We start from the raw sequence: 17,963 nt of genomic DNA, 5'->3' as shown, positions 1-17,963 counted from the left end.
TGCTGAGTGCCCTCAGGTCCCATCGACCGATGGTTTTCTGTTTGCAGATTTTCTAGAAATACAGTAACAAGGTTATTTAAATGCAATTTAGTTGATTTTATTGGGAATTCATTATCAGAATCTCCTGGGATTAGATGCTAACTTAAAAAATACAACAGTGAAGCCTACAATATAAGCAATTTATGTAAACTAGAATTGCATTAAGCTATATTGGAATATAGTATTTAGCATATGTATTTCTGGAAAGTCTACAAAAAGAAAATGATCATTTTTTTCTATGAGCTTGGAACTGCTACTTAAAATCATAGTTAATCACAGCACTGTCATTGCTTCAGTTACTTTGCAGTAATTTGGGATACATTTTACATTCATGCTTTTTTTTCTTTTTTTTTTTGAATGGTGAGTTAAAATGTTCTTTATAGTACATTACATTGTCTGTGCTGGTTTAAGGCTAGAAAGACTAGTGCAGAGACAGCAGAATTCCTCTATCCCTCCCCAGCTATCAAGGACAGGAATAATATTTGTCACTGCAAGGTTCACCTTGTGATCCCCCTTACAATATTTTAAAATCACACCAATTAACTGCTTCCAGACCAGCTTGTGGAGAAACAGATGCTCAGCCATGCTGAGGGTAGGATCTAGGAAAGCAGTTGAGCCCTATTTAGTAAACCTGAGGGTATGTCTGTACTATCTGCTGGACTGGCGGGCAGCAATCAATCCAGCGGAGGTCGATTTATCATGTCTAGTCTAGATGCGATAAATCGACCCGAGCGCTCTCCCGTTGACTACGGTATGCCACCGGAGTAAGAGGCGCAAGTGGAGTTGACAGGGGAGTTGACAGCAGTCGACTCACTGTAGTGAAGACACCATGGTGAGTAGATCTAAGTACGTCGACTTCAGCTACATTATTCACGTACCTGAAATTGCGTAACTTAGATTGATCCCCCCCAGTGTAGACCAGGCCCGAGTGTACTATAGCACTGAATAGAGAGACTCAAGATAAGAATATCCAGGTTGTAGCTTTTACTCATTTAAATGCTTTGGTAAAGTTTTTGCACTGTAGCTTCAAGGATATTCACCATTTATGCACCAGCTCATAAAGCTAGCTAGGAAGTGAGATAGGAAGCGTTCAGACTAGGGCTAATGCATCAGCACCAAAGCCTAGTCTAAAGTAGTAGCTTTTATAAAGAAACAGCCTGGGAAGCATGACTTAAAATAAGCTCCTATATAGCTCTCCATAGTGTCCCCGTTCCATGCACGAACTGCCAAATATGAAGAAAGCCTCAGGACAAAGCTTAAAATACATGGGTCATCTGATGGAAAGATACATTAGAAGACTACAGTGCAGCTCAATAGAATCATAGAATATCAGGGTTGGAAGGGACCCCTGAAGGTCATCTAGTCCAACCCCTGCTCGAAGCAGGACCAATTCCCAGTTAAATCATCCCAGCCAGGGCTTTGTCAAGCCTGACCTTAAAAACCTCTAAGGAAGGAGATTCTACCACCTCCCTAGGTAACGCATTCCAGTGTTTCACCACCCCCTTAGTGAAAAAGTTTTTCCTAATATCCAATCTAAACCTCCCCCACTGCAACTTGAGACCATTACTCCTCGTTCTGTCATCTGCTACCATTGAGAACAGTCTAGAGCCATCCTCTTTGGAACCCCCTTTCAGGTAGTTGAAAGCAGCTATCAAATCCCCCCTCATTCTTCTCTTCTGCAGACTAAACAATCCCAGCTCCCTCAGCCTCTCCTCATAAGTCATGTGTTCTAGACCTCTAATCATCTTTGTTGCCCTTCGCTGGACTCTCTCCAATTTATCCACATCTGGAAGGGTTTAAAAGGGTCCAAAAAAAAAAAAAAAAAAAGAGTAAAAGGGTACAAAAAAACAACAGCACACATCCCTAACAGAATGAAGGTTTGGGTTTCATGAATTAAAACCAAGCCTGAATATCACTTTCCCCACTGTTTTACAATCCAGCACCCTGGTCACAGAAGAGAGACGTGAACTTCTCAGAACTGGAACGCAAATTATTTTTGTTTCACCATGTTTAGAAGGAATTCAAGCATAAATTCATTGTTCTAGAATGATGAGCTTTGTACTTACCACTGATCCACCATTTCTTGCCATTGATTACGTAGCTATCTCCATCTCGCCAAATGCTGCATTCCATGTTGGTGGCATCACTCGAAGCGACATCAGGCTCTGTACAAAACACATTTATGAGCATGAACAGTGTTTCTGCAGTTAGATCCATTATTCATATATTATGGGAGGAGACTACTATTAATTTTGGTTTTGCTTATACAAACGTCATACAACAAAAAACTGGAGAGAAGGTAAAAGAGGTGGGGATAAAAAGTGTAATTCAAGGCTAAAGCAGAAAACACTGACACTATGCTCTCTAATAATCTCTCAACACTTCTGGCCCAAGCATTTCAAAATGCAGTCATAATTAGGGCCATGTGGAAACTTTTGTGCAGTCATTAGAAAGCTAGTTTGCTCTGAAAACACAATTGTAATGTTCACTGTGAAAAATATGGCTTAAAAAGTGATTAGAGCTTTAGTTATAACATTTGTCTATTTAATTGTAAGTCTTTTGGGACATGGAGCTGCCTTATTCTATGTCTGAAGTACCTCAGGGCCCTGGATAAAGAATTAATTTCAACAGCCAGTCAAATTTGTTGTTTTTAAAACCCTGTGTGGACTTGTTCTGGTTTATCTCACAGACCTTGGCTCAGGTTTTCTGCTCATCCCAGTCACTGCTGGAGGCAGGGTACAGTCAGGGAGCCAGTTAAGGCTCCTTAATTCTCAAGCTGGTCCCAGGATTAATTGGTAAGTGCCAGATGCAGGCAAACCCTATTCTAGGACAGGGTGGGATTGTATAAACTCTATGCCATCTGAGGACACCCTCATGACAAAGGAATTCTCAGCTGGTGAGACACAGATTTTTTTCTGGCCCCTTTCTACTACCAGAGAGCAGAGCAGGGGAGAAAATCTGGGTCCTTCTCATTCTCTACATCCTCCTAAAGCCAGTGACCCTGGAGTTCTTCATAGAATGTTATCACTGATAGAGCAACAGCCTTTTCTTTGCAGCTCCTGCTGTTTGGAACAACCTCCCTTCAGTCTGCTTCATCAATATTCTATTTCCTTCCAAATCTTAGGTGAAAACACCTCTTCCCCTTTGGAAACACAGCAGTAAGAGAGATTATATCCTATCCTGCAAGATGCAGGATTATCTAAACTCCCGCTGACTTGCAGGGGGCACTTAGCACCTTTCAGGATTTGGCCCTATACCTGTGGACCAAAATTTTCAAACTTGGGTGCCTAAAGATACTCTCCTATATCAAAAGTGCCAGTTTTTCCAGAAGTGTGCTGTCCACCAGCAACTTTCACTGAGAGGATCATTTCAGGCACCCGGGTTTGAAAATTTTAGCCAAAATGTACAATGTAAACCCAAAAGGAATGATAAGCAATTGCTATATAGGAAAGGCACCATGTTTTGGTGGTGATTTTCTACATTACACTTCACAAACATATGAAATATTTGCAGATGGACTGTCATTGATGTTTGAAATATTATTAGCTGCTAAAGTGGTATAATATTTAGCATATTTACAGTGCGTTTCATCAGTGATCTCAACACACTTTACAAAGGAGGGTAAGTTTACTGTATGTCCTGTTTGCATAGTAATTTTGTTTGGCTATTAATAAAAAAGCAAGAGTGAAGATATTCTTACAGCAAATAGTATCGGGAGGGTAACAGTGTTAGTCTGTATCCACAAAAACAACAAGGAGTCCGGTGGCACCTTAAAGGCTAACAGATTTATTTGGACATAAGCTTTTGTGGGTAAAAACCACTTTTTCAGATGCAAGGCCAAATAAATTTGTTAGTCTTTAAGGTGCCACCAGACTCCTTGTTGTTCTGATAGCAAATAAATTAATCTTAACTATGGGAAATGGCAACTACTGTAACTGTGGAGACTATGGATCTTGCAGAATTAGACCCTCTGGCTGTCGATAGCACATAGAGAGGTTCAAAGCCATGGTGGAAAGCCAAAGGTATTAACACATAATAGCTTGTTTTTCTGCACCTCTCTGCACTGCTGTGAAACGTGCATGATGGGGTGGGGGTGGGGGCAGTTTTCAACTGCAGAAATGTTTACCTGTCATGCAGAAGCAAGAACTAATTTTCCCTTGAAGGAGAGGCTCAAGCCACTGTTTCTTTTGCTCTTCAGACCCATACAAATGCAGGACCTCCATGTTTCCAGTATCTGGGAGAAATCAGAATGTGTCTTTTTGCAATACATAGTTCATACAGCATAAAATGTTCACAAAATTGTGACTAAGGAATGGGGGGGGGGCAGGGGAGGGGCGTTTGCTAACCTGGTGCATGGCAATTGAAAATTTCTGGGGCAAAGAAGCATTTTCCTGTCTCCTCTGCAATTAATGCATAGTCAACTTGACTGAGACCACTGATGGCTGGCAGGAAAAGGTTCCACAGACCCTCTGCTTTGGCCATTTCCTGTCAGAAGAAATAAGACCAACACACAGTGAATCTTTATTCTGAGATTACATTATGATTCAGTAACCATCTTGCCTCCCTCAGGTCAATCTTGCAGTCCCAACTATAGTTCTCCTTTCCTGAGTCTCTATATTCCATTTTTTGGCATAACATTCAGGCTTCCCCCTCACACTCAAGCTCTCCCTAACTTTTTCCACGTGTACATCTCTCTCACACACACTCACCCTTTCTTTGTTTCCTTCACCTACGCCTGAACTCCAGGGTTTCTACCACATAGCCACATAAGTCCGGAATATCCACCCAGACAGTACATGTCAAGCTTCCACACACTCCTTCAAAAGAACAACTGTTAAAAAATCTGCATGCTCCATGAAGTATTCTGGCTAGAATGGCGATAACTCACTGTGGGCGCATGCATGCATTCTGGTTTGCATGGTAGTATATTGTTTTCCTTTTGTGCTTTAGGAATCCATGCTATATGAATGAGGAGATGGCTAATTGTTTCAGCACACATCACCCCTGTACAGCACTATGCTGTATTGTGATGGTATGCTCCAATCCCAGGACAACTAAAGAAAGGAGTTCTCGCTCTCTCTCCACAGTGGTGCAGGGCCTCCCTTCTCATGGGACCAGGTTACCCCCCTAAAGACACTGTGAATACTTTATTTCAGCTGTATTAAAAATAGAGAACTGGAATATAGATTAGCAATGTGTGAGGCAAATTCTGTTCGTGTCAACATAACAATGAAAGCGGTTTCAAGTATAAGCCCGGCACTTTCTAAAGAGCGTGTCTGCGCGCGCGTACGTGCCTGCACGTGTGCTGGGGTGGGAGAGGGAAGGAAGGGAAAGACTTAGGGCTTATCTAAACCACAGGGCTTTTGGCGACAATGCGGTCTCCACACAGCCTTGTCACCAAAAATCAGTGTGTGTAAACACTCTTTTCTGGTACTTTGTCGGCACTTTTGTAGACAAAATACTTCCAGCCCCGGGAGCGGCGTTAACGTGGTCAGCAGGAGAGCGCTCCTGCCGACAAAGCCGCATTCACACCGCCACTTGTGTTCGCAAAACTTTCGTCTTTCGCGGGGGGGGGGGGGGGGGGCTTTTTTAAGTACCCGTGAAAGAAAAGTTTTGTTGACAACTTCGCAGTGTAGACAAGCCCTCAGACAGGCCTCCCATTTTTTCTCCAGTCTCACATCTTTTTTTAAAGTTTCTAGCTGCTCTCGTTGTGAATAAAGACTTGAAAACGTGACCCAGCTATAACTGATGTAATCACCTCTGCTGGAGACTGCAGAGAGCCTGAAATAGCAGCTTGAGAGGTGTGAACTTCCCCATTGACTGAATGCATCCCATGAAGTGAGCTGTAGCTCACGAAAGCTCATGCTCAAATAAATTTGTTAGTCTCTAAGGTGCCACAAGTCCTCCTTTTTTTTGCATTCATTTTGGTATGTGCTAACTTCTGAAATGATTAGACTTTAAATGTCAGTGTTGTTAACTATTTCACTGCTCAAAGCACTAAGAAAGGAGATGAAGAACCAATATGAAGAACACCACAATCTGCTCTGAGATGCCGCTTATACTGTGTAAGACTGTAAAAAAGTCTAGATGGAATACCTGGGCTAAACAAAACCTTAAACAAGGTTTAGGGTTAGTTATACAGAGACCTCAGCCTGCTTAGTACCCTGGCAAACACCATTAAAACCCTTTTATTAAAGATACAGAAAAGCAGGAAAAAACAGTTAAAGCATTTGGAATGTAAAGTAAGGCTTTCATTTCAAGAACAATCCTTATTCCCTTTCTCTCTTTCGCTGGAGAGTGTCTTTAAAAGAAAAAAAATGATCCTTGTTTGACAGTCTTTAAGATAGTATTCAGAGTAACAGCCGTGTTAGTCTGTACTCGCAAAAAGAAATGGAGTACTTGTGGCACCTTAGAGACTAACCAATTTATTTGAACATGAGCTTTCGTGAGCTACAGCTCACTTCATCAGATGCATACTGTGGAAACTGCAGCAGACTTTATATATACACAGAGAATATGAAACAATACCTCCTCCCACCCCACTGTCCTGCTGGTAATAGCTTATCTAAAGTAATCGTCAGGTTAGGCCATTTCCAGCACAAATCCAGGTTTTCTCACCCTCCACCCCCCCACACAAATTCACTCTCCTGCTGGTGATAGCCCATCCAAAGTGACAACTCTTTACACAATGTGCATGATAATGAAGTTAGGTTTCAGAGTAACAGCCGTGTTAGTCTGTATTCGCAAAAAGAAAAGGAGTACTTGTGGCACCTTAGAGACTAACCAATTTATTTGAGCATGAGCTTTCGTGAGCTACAGCTCACTTCATCAGATACATACCGTGGAAACTGCAGCAGACTTTATATATACACAGAGAACATGAAACAATACCTCCTCCCACCCCACTGTCCTGCTGGTAATAGCTTATCTAAAGTAATCGTCAGGTTAGGCCATTTCCAGCACAAATCCAGGTTTTCTCACCCTCCACCCCCCCACACAAATTCACTCTCCTGCTGGTGATAGCCCATCCAAAGTGACAACTCTTTACACAATGTGCATGATAATGAAGTTAGGCCATTTCCTGCACAAATCCAGGTTCTCTCACTCCCTCAGCCCCCTCCAAAAACCCACCCCCATACACACACAGACTCACTCTCCTGCTGGTAATAGCTCGTCCAAACTGACCACTCTCCAAGTTTAAATCCAAGTTAAACCAGAACATCTGGGGGGGGGGGAGGAAAAAACAAGAGGAAATAGGCTACCTTGCATAATGACTTAGCCACTCCCAGTCTCTATTTAAGCCTAAATTAATAGTATCCAATTTGCAAATGAATTCCAATTCAGCAGTTTCTCGCTGGAGTCTGGATTTGAAGTTTTTTTGTTTTAAGATAGCGACCTTCATGTCTGTGATTGCGTGACCAGAGAGATTGAAGTGTTCTCCGACTGGTTTATGAATGTTATAATTCTTGACATCTGATTTGTGTCCATTTATTCTTTTACGTAGAGACTGTCCAGTTTGGCCAATGTACATGGCAGAGGGGCATTGCTGGCACATGATGGCATAAATCACATTGGTGGATGTGCAGGTGAACGAGCCTCTGATAGTGTGGCTGATGTTATTAGGCCCTGTGATGGTGTCCCCTGAATAGATATGTGGGCACAATTGGCAACGGGCTTTGTTGCAAGGATAAGTTCCTGGGTTAGTGGTTCTGTTGTGTGGTATGTGGTTGTTGGTGAGTATTTGCTTCAGGTTGCGGGGCTGTCTGTAGGCAAGGACTGGCCTGTCTCCCAAGATTTGTGAGAGTGTTGGGTCATCCTTTAGGATAGGTTGTAGATCCTTAATAATGCATTGGAGGGGTTTTAGTTGGGGGCTGAAGGTGACGGCTAGTGGCGTTCTGTTATTTTCTTTGTTAGGCCTGTCCTGTAGTAGGTAACTTCTGGGAACTCTTCTGGCTCTATCAATCTGTTTCTTTACTTCCGCAGGTGGGTACTGTAGTTGTAAGAAAGCTTGACAGAGATCTTGTAGGTGTTTGTCTCTGTCTGAGGGGTTGGAGCAAATGCGGTTGTATCGCAGAGCTTGGCTGTAGACGATGGATCGTGTGGTGTGGTCAGGGTGAAAGCTGGAGGCATGCAGGTAGGAATAGCGGTCAGTAGGTTTCCGGTATAGGGTGGTGTTTATGTGACCATTGTTTATTAGCACTGTAGTGTCCAGGAAGTGGATCTCTTGTGTGGACTGGACCAGGCTGAGGTTGATGGTGGGATGGAAATTGTTGAAATCATGGTGGAATTCCTCAAGGGCTTCTTTTCCATGGGTCCAGATGATGAAGATGTCATCAATATAGCGCAAGTAGAGTAGGGGCTTTAGGGGACGAGAGCTGAGAAAGCGTTGTTCTAAATCAGCCATAAAAATGTTGGCATACTGTGGGGCCATGCGGGTACCCATAGCAGTGCCGCTGATCTGAAGGTATACATTGTCCCCAAATGTGAAATAGTTATGGGTAAGGACAAAGTCACAAAGTTCAGCCACCAGGTTAGCCGTGACATTATCGGGGATACTGTTCCTGACGGCTTGTAGTCCATCTTTGTGTGGAATGTTGGTGTAGAGGGCTTCTACATCCATAGTGGCCAGGATGGTGTTATCAGGAAGATCACCGATGGATTGAAGTTTCCTCAGGAAGTCAGTGGTGTCTCGAAGGTAGCTGGGAGTGCTGGTAGCGTAGGGCCTGAGGAGGGAGTCTACATAGCCAGACAATCCTGCTGTCAGGGTGCCAATGCCTGAGATGATGGGGCGCCCAGGAATTCCAGGTTTATGGATCTTGGGTAGTAGATAGAATATCCCAGGTCGGGGTTCCAGGGGTGTGTCTGTGCGGATTTGATCTTGTGCTTTTTCAGGAAGTTTCTTGAGCATATGCTGTAGTTGCTTTTGGTAACCCTCAGTGGGATCATAGGGTAATGGCTTGTAGTTGCTTTTGGTAACCCACTGAGGGTTACCAAAAGCAACTACAGCATATGCTCAAGAAACTTCCTGAAAAAGCACAAGATCAAATCCGCACAGACACACCCCTGGAACCCCGACCTGGGATATTCTATCTACTACCCAAGATCCATAAACCTGGAATTCCTGGGCGCCCCATCATCTCAGGCATTGGCACCCTGACAGCAGGATTGTCTGGCTATGTAGACTCCCTCCTCAGGCCCTAAGCTACCAGCACTCCCAGCTACCTTCGAGACACCACTGACTTCCTGAGGAAACTTCAATCCATTGGTGATCTTCCTGATAACACCATCCTGGCCACTATGGATGTAGAAGCCCTCTACACCAACATTCCACACAAAGATGGACTACAAGCCGTCAGGAACAGTATCCCCGATAATGTCACGGCTAACCTGGTGGCTGAACTTTGTGACTTTGTCCTTACCCATAACTATTTCACATTTGGGGACAATGTATACCTTCAGATCAGCGGCACTGCTATGGGTACCCGCATGGCCCCACAGTATGCCAACATTTTTATGGCTGATTTAGAACAACGCTTTCTCAGCTCTCGTCCCCTAAAGCCCTTACTCTACTTGCGCTATATTGATGACATCTTCATCATCTGGACCCATGGAAAAGAAGCCCTTGAGGAATTCCACCATGATTTCAACAATTTCCATCCCACCATCAACCTCAGCCTGGTCCAGTCCACACAAGAGATCCACTTCCTGGACACTACAGTGCTAATAAACAATGGTCACATAAACACCACCCTATACCGGAAACCTACTGACCGCTATTCCTACCTGCATGCCTCCAGCTTTCACCCTGACCACACCACACGATCCATCGTCTACAGCCAAGCTCTGCGATACAACCGCATTTGCTCCAACCCCTCAGACAGAGACAAACACCTACAAGATCTCTGTCAAGCTTTCTTACAACTACAGTACCCACCTGCGGAAGTAAAGAAACAGATTGATAGAGCCAGAAGAGTTCCCAGAAGTTACCTACTACAGGACAGGCCTAACAAAGAAAATAACAGAACGCCACTAGCCGTCACCTTCAGCCCCCAACTAAAACCCCTCCAATGCATTATTAAGGATCTACAACCTATCCTAAAGGATGACCCAACACTCTCACAAATCTTGGGAGACAGGCCAGTCCTTGCCTACAGACAGCCCCGCAACCTGAAGCAAATACTCACCAACAACCACATACCACACAACAGAACCACTAACCCAGGAACTTATCCTTGCAACAAAGCCCGTTGCCAATTGTGCCCACATATCTATTCAGGGGACACCATCACAGGGCCTAATAACATCAGCCACACTATCAGAGGCTCGTTCACCTGCACATCCACCAATGTGATTTATGCCATCATGTGCCAGCAATGCCCTTCTGCCATGTACATTGGTCAAACTGGACAGTCTCTACGTAAAAGAATAAATGGACACAAATCAGATGTCAAGAATTATAACATTCATAAACCAGTCGGAGAACACTTCAATCTCTCTGGTCACGCAATCACAGACATGAAGGTCGCTATCTTAAAACAAAAAAACTTCAAATCCAGACTCCAGCGAGAAACTGCTGAATTGGAATTCATTTGCAAATTGGATACTATTAATTTAGGCTTAAATAGAGACTGGGAGTGGCTAAGTCATTATGCAAGGTAGCCTATTTCCTCTTGTTTTTTCCTACCCCCCCCCAGATGTTCTGGTTTAACTTGGATTTAAACTTGGAGAGTGGTCAGTTTGGACGAGCTATTACCAGCAGGAGAGTGAGTCTGTGTGTGTATGGGGGTGGGTTTTTGGAGGGGGCTGAGGGAGTGAGAGAACCTGGATTTGTGCAGGAAATGGCCTAACTTCATTATCATGCACATTGTGTAAAGAGTTGTCACTTTGGATGGGCTATCACCAGCAGGAGAGTGAATTTGTGGGGGGGGGTGGAGGGTGAGAAAACCTGGATTTGTGCTGGAAATGGCCTAACCTGACGATTACTTTAGATAAGCTATTACCAGCAGGACAGTGGGGTGGGAGGAGGTATTGTTTCATATTCTCTGTGTATATATAAAGTCTGCTGCAGTTTCCACAGTATGCATCTGATGAAGTGAGCTGTAGCTCACGAAAGCTCATGTTCAAATAAATTGGTTAGTCTCTAAGGTGCCACAAGTACTCCATTTCTTTTTAAGATAGTAATAACACATAGAAAATAAATAGGAAAGACAGAAGATGCATTTTCTGTCTCTGATGTTGAGTCACTTGCAAGCTCACTGCTGGAAAAATACAGATACAGCACACAATGTTATCAGCCACTGTCAAAGGCTTACAGACATATGGCAAAATATGCAGTATCGGCCAGCTAAGCCAGACTCTTATCAGACAGAAGGAAAAAGGAGAGAGTTAAGAAAAGGACTTGTGGGGGATGGGGCAAGACAAAGTCTCACACTGCAGGTGGTAATTGGGATTTAGCTAGAGCCAGCAGAGATGGCAACGTCATCTGGCTCCCTCTCTCTGGCCTGCTCTGGTTAGAACCTTTCTCAGGGATTAGGATGAAGAGGGTCCAGGGACCCATGAGACGGCAGGGGTGTCAGCTATGATGGTGAATCTCACTCCAGCAGCCAATTTTTCCTCCCAAAGTCTCTTCCAAAAAAGGAGTGATGAGTGGAACAGCCCCGACCTCTCATTTTGTTCACCAATTAGGCCTATTTTCTGACACACCAATTTGGTTCAATGATTTCTGGTTCCCCGCATCTCTTGTTTACCAAGCATGATCTTAACACAGCCCTTAAGTTATATCAGTAGGCTTTTTCGTTTGGACGAATTCAATCAGTCCCGCTTTTGCATCTTTCCCCATCAGCATTTGTTATGGGTTATTGTGACATCTTATGAAATTATGCTCACTTCTTGGAGTTGAGTTCACCATTACGGTAAATGTGTAGGCCCAATTATCACAACATCACCATATGACAGGGTTGTAAGGGGCACAAAAGGTTTTATTTTCCTCAGCTTTCAAAAGCTTGGGAAACACATGGATTTTTAAACTGCAATTCCTTTTTAAAAGCATATTGTATTTTATATGCATAAGAGAAACATGATGGTCTAAAAGGTAAACTACTCTAGGTAATATTTGCTCAGGCAATTGCATAAACTCCCTCATTTCCATCATCACTGCAATACTCAGGCGAACATTCACTTTGTATTACCTTCAGTTTCACAATCACTGAAGGTTTCTTCCATCTGTCCAGTGAATTTTCATCTTTGACATAGTACTCAACCACTTCCTTAGGAAAAAAAACAAACGTACAATAAAAAGTAATATATGGTTTCTTCTACTGCCTCTTTCCCAATCTCCACAAACCGCAATGAATTCGTATTACATACTAGAAGTGCATCTTTATTGTATAATAGTACTGTACATGTTAAAAAAAATTAAAAACCTAATTGCAATCTGATTATGCCTCACATCTATAACAGGCTTGAGACTCCTCGTGAACTTTAGCCAAAACAGTACCTCACTTCAGATATAAAAGTGACTCAGTGCTATTCAAAACACTTTTCTGGTGGTGTCTGAAGTTCAACATTTTCCGGAGATATGAGTAAGGACTTGTCATGACTAGTAATTCTTGAATGGTAATTGTATACAAAATTAATGACACTGATGAAATAAGCATTACTATATACAATTTAAGCTGACTATGTTGACACAGCACATGTAGCACTACCAGTGGAATATTGCAACATGCAAGCTAGGTATCCAATTTTAGTATGCAACAAGTGAAAACATGAAGAATACAGCTGTTTCTCTTTAAATAGGTGATCTTTTCATTGTGTACTCGGTCATTTCGAGTGCTAGATATTAGCACTATATACGGTTGTGCCCTTCATAGCAATCCTAATGCTAAATGTTGCTCTCTATGGGAATTTTGAAGACTAATTTTTTTATGCACTGATTATATTTCACAGTTTTTAGTGCTTTTTATTCAGGGATCTCAAAGCACTTTTCAAACAACTTTTGGAAGGTTAAATGACCCACCTAAAGTCACACAGTGAATCAGATTTAGGAATGGTTTCAGAGTAGCAGCCGTGTTAGTCTGTATCCGCAAAAAGAACAGGAGTACTTGTGGCACCTTAGAGACTAACAAATTTATTTGAGCATAAACTTTCATGGGCTAAAACCCACTTCATCGGGTTTTAGCCCATGAAAGCTTATGCTCAAATAAATTTTGTTAGCCTCTAAGGTGCCACAAGTACTCCTGTTCTTTTTGCAGATTTAGGAATAGAACTCAGGAGTCCTGACTTCCCAACCCCAGCTGTAGCAAACAAACAAAAACATACATGCATTTCCTTTAAAGGATTACATAGGGAACGTTCCATATTGTTTTTTTGTTAGTTAAACACACATTCCTTAGAACACATTTTTTCCTGAAGAGAAACAAAACTAGTTGTGACCAAAAGATGGCTGCTCAACCTTTGAGAAAATCTTTCAGAAACAAGAACTCATCTGGAGCAGGTACATTAAGAAATCATCTTTTCATAATTATGGACCTCTCTGGCCATTTCCACTATCAGCTTTCAAGCCTACATTAATGTCAGACACATCTAGGAACTGAGGGCATGATGGTATATTACAGAAATGTACTTAATATCAGATATAGACAACGCTTAACCTTGTTAGAAAGGGCTATGGGAAAGGTAAAACATTCCATCCAGGATTGGGGGTAAAAACAGCAGCCTTCCTCCTGGATGACAAACACCCCTTCAATGCAATTCTTCCCTCTGGGAGGCAATCAAGCCTCTAACAATCTTAGTAGCATATTATGGCTCCACAAGAATCAATGTCCTATGGGCCTGGGAACTTACAATCAAATACTTTACTGAATATTACATTATCTTCTAACAACATCATTAAAGCAGGACATCAAAGTTTCTATCAGATTAACCTGGTTGCATGGCATGTTACCTCCCACACACCAAACAAGAGACCAGAGAAAATAAACAACCTAGCGCTGCAGGCAAAGAACAATCACAGGGACAAAATGCATATCCAAGTAGAGTATTAGCCAAAAAACTGCTTCTTTCAGAAGGCTTGGATCTTCAGACTTAATCCCAAATTTCCCAACAAGCAGTTTGTCCTGAGGGTCAGAGATGTTGTAAGGGAGTTAGTCACAGTACATACAGAACTTGCAGCAGCTGTAATGCAACCATTAGTCATGACAACACATTAAGCAAACATAGTTGGCAATGATTATACTAGAGTTACTTTCATCTAAGGATCTCAAAGCACTTTATAAACAATTAATCATCATAAACAAATTTGTGAGAAAAAAATAGATACAGAGAGAGGCTGAGCAACATCCCTAGGATCATACTTAAGTGAGCAGCAACATTGGGAACTCAAGTATCAACTCCTAATCTCCTGCTTTCAGCACTCCCTCGGATCTGAAGAACCATGAACCTCGAAAAGCTAAAGGAGAAACAATCTGGGCCAGGATTCAGGCAGACCCAGTATGGTATAACTTTGTGGACTATCAACATCCTCCAGTTTGTGAGCTAGTCAGAGCGCAATAGTGCTTGTCTATGTCCAACATCAGGAACCCCCTTTGCACTCACTCCCTACAACAGTTCTGTCTTCTCTACTGTGAAGGATACTATTATATTTGTTATTAGTAGAGTATTTTCTCGCATTCAATATTCTTTCTCTAGCATTCACTACTAATTCATACACTGATTTATAATCAGTAATAATCTGCAAAAAATATCACTGACTGGACAAAATTAAGCTCTGTCTCTGTTCCTAAACAAAGTGAAGATGTGAGCTGTGAAGTAAGCTCTGAATTTCGACACAAACATACTACTTCTTGAACAAAAAGCTTCTACCTTTTCAGCTGGAAACACATGCTGCTTCATGAACCTCTTCACCTTCAGCAGAACCTCCTGGCCTTTTTTAGTCTGCTGGAACAGCTCTCCTGTATCACTGGGTTGTGCATCACCAGTGAAAGAAGTTCTAGGGAACAAAATTAAAATAAATAAATAAGGTCAGGTTCTCCTGCTGTTAATACAAACTTCCTTACATAAATATAACTATTTAAAGAAATATATAAGAAAGCTGTGAAAGGTCTGACTTGAGTTAGCCAAGCCTTTTACAGCATATCAACACAGGGATAAAAGACCCAGGTCAGCTGACTCAGGCTCGCAGGGCTTGGGCTGAAAAATTGCTGTGTAGTCATTTGGGCTGCAAGGGTGGAGGGTCCCAGAGCTTGGGCTACAGCCTTAGCCCAAATGTCTATACAGCAATTTTTCAGCTACAGAGCACGAGTTCTACGAGCCAAGGCCAGCTGTGTTTTTTTAACCCCTGCATAGACATATCCAACAAGTGCTCTCACCTTTTTGAGAGCAGTAATCCAGTTTCTGCCAAGGGTTTCACCATCTCAGCGAACTCATAACTATTCTCTGCAGAAGAATTTCCAAGGAGATATCTAGCATATACACCCTAAAACCAAATAAAATGGACATATATGATTTAATATCTGCTTAAAATTGGAGTCCAGTATGACATAATCTTTGTGAACTGGTGGACAAAATTAAATGCATATATTCCCAATACAAAGAAGTAGTCAGTGTTCCAATATAAAAATTGGTCAAATTTTAGTTGAATCCATTAGTAGTGCCATTGATCCATTTCCAATCAGTAGTGATACTGAGACACTAAAAGAAAATACTCACTCCATTGTAGACAGACTAATGGTCCAAGTCCAAAGGACAAGCATCAAAATCAGCAGCACAAATGACAAGTATTTACTGTGCAAATGTCATATACATAATTGAAAAAGTTCATGTGGGGCCTGATCCAGTGCAGGCTGAAGTTAATGGGTTCCCATCTGTTGATTTCAATAGGCACTGGATGGGGCCCACAATGCTCAGAGTTTAAAAGGACAGTATGTGATTTTTCCTGAGGTCCCACCCCCCATCTCCCCCCATCATCTAGCATCCATGATGATCATACCCAAAATGAACAAATCTAAAGAAAGCTAATGTCTGCTTTAAAAATTGAGTCAGCCATCACCAGATCGGTAGTTTTATAAAGGGAACAATAGCCCAGACAGCTACTATTGACAGGCAGCTAACATGCTACAGCTTTTAAAAGAATAAATAAAATTACAGAAGCTTTTCAACTTTATCACATTTCAATATTTTTTTACATTTTTAATTTACATTACCAAACAAAATAATAATAATTAAACTATGAGAAAATATATTAAGTATTAATGAAAATTTTACCTGGCATATTCCAGCTATTTTAAAATATGAAAGAGCAAGAAAGAAATTCAAGTTCGAAAGATCTGCGCTAATACCCCTGCAGCGGCAGTAAACTGAAATCAATTCTTCAAGTGATGGAATTCCTAGGAAAACCATACAGAATATTTAGCATGTCCAAAACTTCTCTCTTCCTTCGTTTTTAAATTCTAATTAATTTGTCACCAATTATGCTGTTTGTTTAGTCTCACAAACTATATTCAAATTACACAACAAAAATAAACTAGTAAGTGCCACATACTGATTCTCATGCACTAATATAATGCAGTTATATTTGGGAGCCAAACACAAATGGGGACTGTTTAAATTCCAACCAAATATAAACACAGCACTTTTTCAGGTCAGTAAAAAAATAATATTATGTTAAAAGACAAGACAAAAAGATTAAATTTTAGGCTTAAACTATCTCAGTGTCTCTAAGAAAAACAGCATTCAAAATATCCTTTCACTTAAAGGAATATTAATAAACACATAAGTATATTTCAATATACATTTCCTATCTATAATTTTATAGAATGTAATAAACTTGTTGTTAGTAAACTATGGAAGTTATTTTCAAGTTTAGTATGGTATGCTTAATAATTGGCTATCAACTGTTTATAAAGATAAAAAACTAAATAGAAATCAATTTTTAAAAAACTAATTTCAACAAAATTACAAATTACCTACAGTATCTCTAAAACTCAAGGTACCCCCGTGGCCTAACTGTTTAATTGTGTTAGGCCAGAAGTAAAATGCAGCGGTATAAGCTAAATCTGCTAAAGGATGCCCAGTGGTTGAAAGTTCCCAGTCCAGGACTGCCACAACACGAGCCTAAATAAATAAAAAAAATCCAATGAATGATAAAGGTAAGCAACTTAAATTAACTACATCCATGCCCCTTCCCATTTAGAAGACTAATATAGGATGTGTGGGTGTACAGATATATATATATATATGTGCACCATAAGATTGTTACAGTGATGATAGTTCCTTAATACAGTACTAGGTCTTGGGATCTAGAGAAAAGTAATGTTCATTTATATGAACAAATTAATTTTTACTTATTCTATTGAGATAACATTATATACACTTAGCATCTATATAGCTCTTTTCATGCTTAAAGCCCTTCGTAAACACTCTAATCTGTCTCACGGAAGTCCTGTGAGGGAAGTAGGCAAGGAAGTTTGTAACCCTATTTTATAGATGAGGAAATAGCACATGACCTGTTCCTAGCCACAAAGAAGAGTCAGTGACAGAGCCAGGATTAGAACTCATAAATTTGTGGTTCTATGTTCAAACCACAGGTCCCTCTTTGTAACATAACAGTGCACAATAGACTAAATCTGGAACTTACTCAATTACAATATAGACTAAGGGTAGGCAACCTTTGGCACGCAGCCCAACAGGGTAATCCGCTGGTGGGCCGTGATACAGTTGGTTTACATTGACCGTCCACAGGCATGGCCGCCCGCAGCTCCCAGCAACTGCAGTTCGCCATTCCCAGCCAATGGGAGCTGCAGGAAGTGGCGAACCACTGCCACTGGGAGCTGCGGGGGGCCGTGCCTACGACGGCCAAGGTAAACAGTGTTGCGGCCCGCCAGCAGATTACCCTGATGGGCTGCGTGCTGAAGGCTGCCAACCCC

General features: G+C 41.6%; 1 protein-coding gene across 4 annotated transcripts in view; it reads right to left on the bottom strand.

Annotated features, from left to right (window-relative positions):
* Window positions 1-17,963, bottom strand: part of ACAD11 (acyl-CoA dehydrogenase family member 11) — a 63,185-nt gene that overhangs the window by 31,601 nt on the left and 13,621 nt on the right. For all 4 annotated transcript variants that reach the window (XM_077811165.1, XM_077811166.1, XM_077811168.1 and 1 more), the window contains 8 exons: window positions 17,004-17,151; window positions 16,303-16,424; window positions 15,408-15,514; window positions 14,902-15,028; window positions 12,228-12,305; window positions 4,386-4,524; window positions 4,166-4,273; window positions 2,106-2,204 (listed from right to left, as the gene is read on the bottom strand). In XM_077811165.1, coding sequence (XP_077667291.1) covers window positions 2,106-2,204; window positions 4,166-4,273; window positions 4,386-4,524; window positions 12,228-12,305; window positions 14,902-15,028; window positions 15,408-15,514; window positions 16,303-16,424; window positions 17,004-17,151 — 928 coding nt within the window. The remainder of the gene's footprint in view (window positions 1-2,105; window positions 2,205-4,165; window positions 4,274-4,385; window positions 4,525-12,227; window positions 12,306-14,901; window positions 15,029-15,407; window positions 15,515-16,302; window positions 16,425-17,003; window positions 17,152-17,963) is intronic.

The sequence above is a fragment of the Eretmochelys imbricata genome, chromosome 2 (genome assembly GCF_965152235.1).
Source record: "Eretmochelys imbricata isolate rEreImb1 chromosome 2, rEreImb1.hap1, whole genome shotgun sequence".
NCBI lineage: Eukaryota > Metazoa > Chordata > Testudines > Cheloniidae > Eretmochelys > Eretmochelys imbricata.
The sequence above is the reverse complement of the archived record's forward strand: the minus strand, read 5'-3'. Positions and strand labels throughout refer to the sequence as shown.